The 5,537-nt window shown below is 39.8% G+C and overlaps 1 protein-coding gene across 1 annotated transcript in view; it reads right to left on the reverse strand.

Moving 5' to 3' along the window:
* LOC101863074 overlaps positions 1–5,537 on the reverse strand; it is a gene marked incomplete in the record, with an annotated part of 33,633 nt that overhangs the window by 25,686 nt on the left and 2,410 nt on the right. Inside the window, 6 exon segments of the mRNA XM_035973481.1 lie at positions 324–411; positions 2,043–2,199; positions 2,394–2,463; positions 3,630–3,784; positions 4,283–4,378; positions 4,654–4,732. Coding sequence (XP_035829374.1) covers positions 324–411; positions 2,043–2,199; positions 2,394–2,463; positions 3,630–3,784; positions 4,283–4,378; positions 4,654–4,732 — 645 coding nt within the window.

Genomic DNA, 5,537 nt, shown 5'->3' on the forward strand with positions numbered 1-5,537 from the left:
TAATAATAATAATAATAGTAGTAGTAGTAGTAGTAATAATAATATTAATAATAGGCTTTATAATTAATGCCCAGAGGACTAAAATCCGAGAATTAACTTATTTTAGCGGCACACCTCACAAATCTCCACACTTGGGAATCAAGCTCATTTCTTCCGCACCCCACAACAAAACACTAAAAAACGATACCACACAGGTAGACACAGGTCGGTGAGTCTGGTAGCTTCAACAACAACTAAAAACAGAAGTTAAAAAAGAAAGCTGAAAACAAAAACTTAAATAAAAAAACTATCAGAAAAAAACAGGAGAAAAACCCGCCACTCACCAGTAGTCCAGACATAAAGGCGTGAAATTAAGGCCTTGAACTTTGTACTGACAGTTGAACTCCAGCTTACTGCTGAGGTCGTAGATAGCTGGGAAAGATGAAGGGAAAGGGGTGGAGGAGTTGAGGGGAAGGCAACAGTTGAAGTAGTCATGCAGCGAAGATATGTGAGGTGTGCTAACAAAATGAGTTACTTCTCGCAATCCGTGAATGGAGATGTCAGCCAAAAATCAACACAAGGGTCATATTTGTAGACTCTAAACCAATGCCATTCTCTTCAAGTTTAACATGTCTTTTATCATTTAATACTGACAAATTGTCAAACTTCAACCTATAAATTTGATGTTTCTATTTCCATCGGTCTAAAAATCTGAGAAGTAACTCATTTTGTCAGCACACTTCACATATGTTTTATGTTTTTGTAAGAGTTTTACGGCACTTGCAACACAATATGGTCACACGAGTGTCGAAGATTAGAGGTGTCACAAGAGAGTAAAAAACAAAAAAAAAGGAGGAGACATACGGATGATAGATGTTTGATAGGAAAGAAGGAGCAAAACCACACCAAAGCACCCACCAACCACCCACACAACTAAGCTTGTGAAAAGTAAAAATATTACAGAGATGTTATAATAATAATTGTAAATGTTTTAGTTTAGATTTAGAAGAGGTTTTACTGCGCTCGCAACTGCATAAGGTCGTATGAGCGCCAGAAGATTAGAGGTGTTACAGGAGAGTAACAAACATAAAAAAGAAGAAGGGGAGACAAGGATGATAGATGTTTGATAGGAAAGAAGAAGCAAAACCACACCAAAGCACCCACCAACCACCCACGCAACTATACTTGTAAAAAGTAAAAATATTACAGAGATTTTATAATAATAATTGTAAATGTTTTAGTTTAGATTTAGAAGAGGTTTTACTGCGCTCGCAACTGCATAAGGTCATATGAGCGCCAGAAGATTAGAGGTGTTACAAGAGAGTAACAGACATAAAAAAGAAGGAGGGGAGATTAGGACGATAGATGTTTGATAGGAAAGAAGAAGCAAACCACACCAGAGCACCCGCCAACCACCCACGTAAATGTTTCAAACACTCGTCCATCCACACAATTTAGATTACCAAATTAATAATACCAAAATGACAATTCATAAAGAGGCAGGTTTCCAACCTTGCCTGTCAGGGCCAACCCAAGTTGAGAGGGATACAACATCCCAGGAACAGAAAGACTGAAATACTCCATATAAATTCTCCCCAGACAGGAATCGAACTCTGATCTCCTGCTTGTAATAGCAAAGTGCCTAACCACAACACGGCACACACAGACGCAGGTGTATTACAGTGAGACAAAAGACAAATCTTTTTAAAACTTGTCAACATTTTCAACCATTATAATCAACTATTAACAACAACAACTACAATAACAACAGCACAACAACAAAAACAGCATAACATCATAACTGTCTCATCTATCTCCTTATTGGTAAATCAATCTTGTTAACATTCTCAACCATTATAATCAACCGTTAACAAAAAAAAAAGAAACAACAACAGCATAACATAATAATTGTCTCATCTATCTCCTTGCTGTTGAATCAACCTTGTTAACATTCTCAACAATTAAAAGCAACAACAAAAGCAACAATCACAACAACAACAATCACAACAGCAACAACAACAACAGCAACAATATCAGCAACAACATCACCATCATCCCCTCACCGATCTCCTTGCTCGTGAAGGCCAGAGCTATCTTGTTGACATTCTGCAACAGGACAAAATCGGTGACCCAGAGGTCGCGCATCTTGCACGTGTCCGTGCCCGTCTTCAGGTGTCGCTGGAGCTTCAAGTCGGAGCCCCACATAGACACACACCCTTCCTGGTGGGAGATGGGAGAAAAGGTACCGTATGAGAGGCAGCGTGGAGAAATAAAGCGCTCGTCAAAATAATATGTGAGTCATTGTGGTCAAATCAGGCCCTCTTTGTAACTCAAAACAGCCAAAAATGTCAGATAAAACTTTGTATGTAATTAATTCTACGAAGCGATTTATCAGGCTGTGTGTCCCACCTTACCTTGCTGATGGCAATGTATCTGTTGGTGTTTTTCAAGAAAGCCACTCTCTGCACAATCTCCTTGTGGGGACTGGGGAAACAACATTGAGCATTTGTGAGGTACGCGGACATAGCAAGTTAATTCTCCGATCTTAGCCCTATAGGAAAACAGACAGATAAATCAAACTGATAGGTCTGAAAATGGTGATGTGGTAAAGGTTTCACGCCCCTATCAACACCATTAGGTTATTCAAGAGGCGCAGGACCTCCGAGTTTAACGTCCATCTCCGAAAGGACCGAGCCAAATGGGAAATTTGGGTAAAGACCCTTTCCCAAGGACACAAAATCGGACAGAGCAGAGGCTCGAACCCTCAAATCCGAAATTTCACAATTACAGGTCTGGCTGCCTAACCATTAGGACATCGACACCACTCGTATAGATTTGATTTGTGCAATTTGTTATATGAAATGATAAAAGACATGTTGAAGAACTTGGAAGAAAATGGCATCAGGTAGAAAATCAACAAAATTAATCTGCCTATTTTCCGCTGACATCTTCATTTGTGGATAACGAGAAGTAACTCACTTTGTCAGCATGCTCACATTTATTGGTCAGACTTGAATAAGGATAATGATTTCAACCTAGGCAAACCAAAGAAATCAACCATTTGATTTCGAAGTGAAGTCATCGTAAATGAATGTGCCTGAGCCAAAATTAAATTACCATAAGGCAATTGCCGAAAACAGGACTCTTTTATCGGGAGTTCATTTGAACTATCAAAATAGATTCACTTTATTTGATTTGATTTAATGACTCATTTAATAACATTTTTGCTATTTTTAGATTTAGTACCAAAAAAGGTCCCCGGCATAGTGGGTATACCCTCATCGGAGATTGAGGGTCATTGGAAATAAAACAAAAAGATGAAAAGAAGATTTCATATTTCAAACCATTTGTTGACTTTGTTGAGTAAGTCAAGCAAGTGACTATAGCTTTAGTTTAGAGTTTAGAAAGAGTTTTACCACGCTCCCAACTACATAAGGTCATATGAGCGTGCAAAACTTGAGTTGATTGCCTTCACAATAGTAACCCGACCACCGTGCAAAATCAAGCCGTGCTGCAAACTGCTCAGACTGCAACCATGTGACTATAACTTAGACCCTGTCCATGCCGGTCACCCGGCTATAAGAATTACGTTTCTCGGTGACCTTGAAGGACCGTTATGAACATGTTCGACCGTGGTGCGTGAAAGATACCTGGGCAACATCTTAATATCCTTCCACTGGGGAACTTGCGTCGATTTAACCCGGTCGTCTTTCTCGTAAAACTCCAGCAGCATGTGCGAGGCCAGGCGATCCCAGTCTACAGTTCCTTCCCTTGTTACATCGATCTTGTCGAAAAGCTCTGCATACTGTGGGCGGGGGTGGGGGGGGGCAAAAATTATAATACTTATACTAATAATAGTAACGATAATGAATATTAATAATAGTAGTAGTAGTAGTAGTAGTAGTAGTAGTAGTAGTAGTAGTAGTAGTAGTAGTAGTAGTAGTAGTAGTAGTAGTAGTAGTAGTAGTAGTAGTAGTAGTAGTAGTGGTATAGGCCTAACAACAATATAATAATAATCATCATCATCATCATCATAACAATAACAATAATGATAACAATAACAATAATAATAAAAGGTTGCTATTGCAATAACACGGTGCCCTATCCCATATGATTATAAACTCTGTAACCTCATATCAAATTTTCATTTTCTGAACATCTAGGTGGGTAATGCATGCTTGTAGATTAAAATCTATCTTTCCTTTTTTTTTTTTTACGCTGAAAATGCTAAAGTTAACTATTTCAAACTAAACACCAGTGACAAAACTGAGAATAGGTGATTGGCTGGTGGTCTACAACTGACCTCTTCTCTCGTTCCTTTCTTCAGCAGAAGCGACAGAGCCTCACAGAACTGTTCCTTGGTCAGACTCAGCTTGTTGTCATAGCCGTCTCCCTCAACCTGCGACACACAAACACAGAAAAGAAACAGATGAACCATAACACTCTCTCTCTCTCTCTGCTCTCTCTGTCTCACACACACACACACACACAGAAAGGAAAAGTAAAACTCATTTGATTTTCTTTTAAAAAGTCAGAAAAAAAGAATGTGCTCATTATAGTAAGATAGGAACAATAGCCGAGAAAAATGGCTTGATCGTGTAGTGACGCAGGTGCCTTTTTACTCCTCCAGTAATACAATTTAGATCATTTGGGAGGCAAGGTAAGGTAGCCTACCATAAAAGAGCTCCTCAAGCGCTCCAAATCCTTCATCGTCAGGCGATTTTCCAACTTCGAGTCCAGGGGAATTGGCTTCCTGATGGGACAAAAGAACAAAAAAATAATAAAGCCACAACAACCTCAGAAACTAGTAGTAGTAGGTTATGGATTAGAGTAGGGGTTACCAAACCTTTTTCAAAGTGAGCCACATAACAATGCCTAATTTTGTTCAATACAATACATTGAAGTGTTAAATAAATGAAAAACTTGTCTGCGAGATATTCTCTCATTCTTCAGACTAAAAAGTGACACTGCAAATGAACACAGAAGGAAAGAGGAAAGGAAAGCTAACAAATTAAAGTACTTGAGAGGCGGGGAGAGAGAGAGAGAGAGAGAGAGAGAGAGAGAGAGAGAGAGAGAGAGAGAGAGAGAGAGAGAGAGAGAGAGAGAGAGGAACAGAAAAAGAGGAATGGGGGGGACAGGGACGAAAGAGACATTACATATAAAACCTATACCATATCCAGTCTCCCCCACCTACGAGTGCGTACGTTATATATAATAGGAACTCTCATCAGTAATCATAACCATCAACAGCTGGGAAAGACATTTCCTAAGAGGGTCACACAGTTCTTACTCATACCATCTCTTTACCCTATGAGTACCCGTCACCACTAAGCACGCGCGTCACACGAGTGGCCTAGATGAAACCCTGACCAGAAGCTGTTCACTCACGTGCACACGCATCGACGGACGGACAGAGTAACGGCTATATAGGGTTTCTTCTGACGGTTAAGTCGGTCATCATAGATCTGGGTAACCGGGACTGACCGGTGTGGTAAGGCGATCAAATATCAAGAAAAAAACTCTGTGTGTGTGTGTGTGTGTGTGTGTGTGTGTGTGTG

The sequence above is a fragment of the Aplysia californica genome, unplaced genomic scaffold (assembly GCF_000002075.1).
Source record: "Aplysia californica isolate F4 #8 unplaced genomic scaffold, AplCal3.0 scaffold01281, whole genome shotgun sequence".
In the NCBI taxonomy this organism is placed as follows: domain Eukaryota; kingdom Metazoa; phylum Mollusca; class Gastropoda; order Aplysiida; family Aplysiidae; genus Aplysia; species Aplysia californica.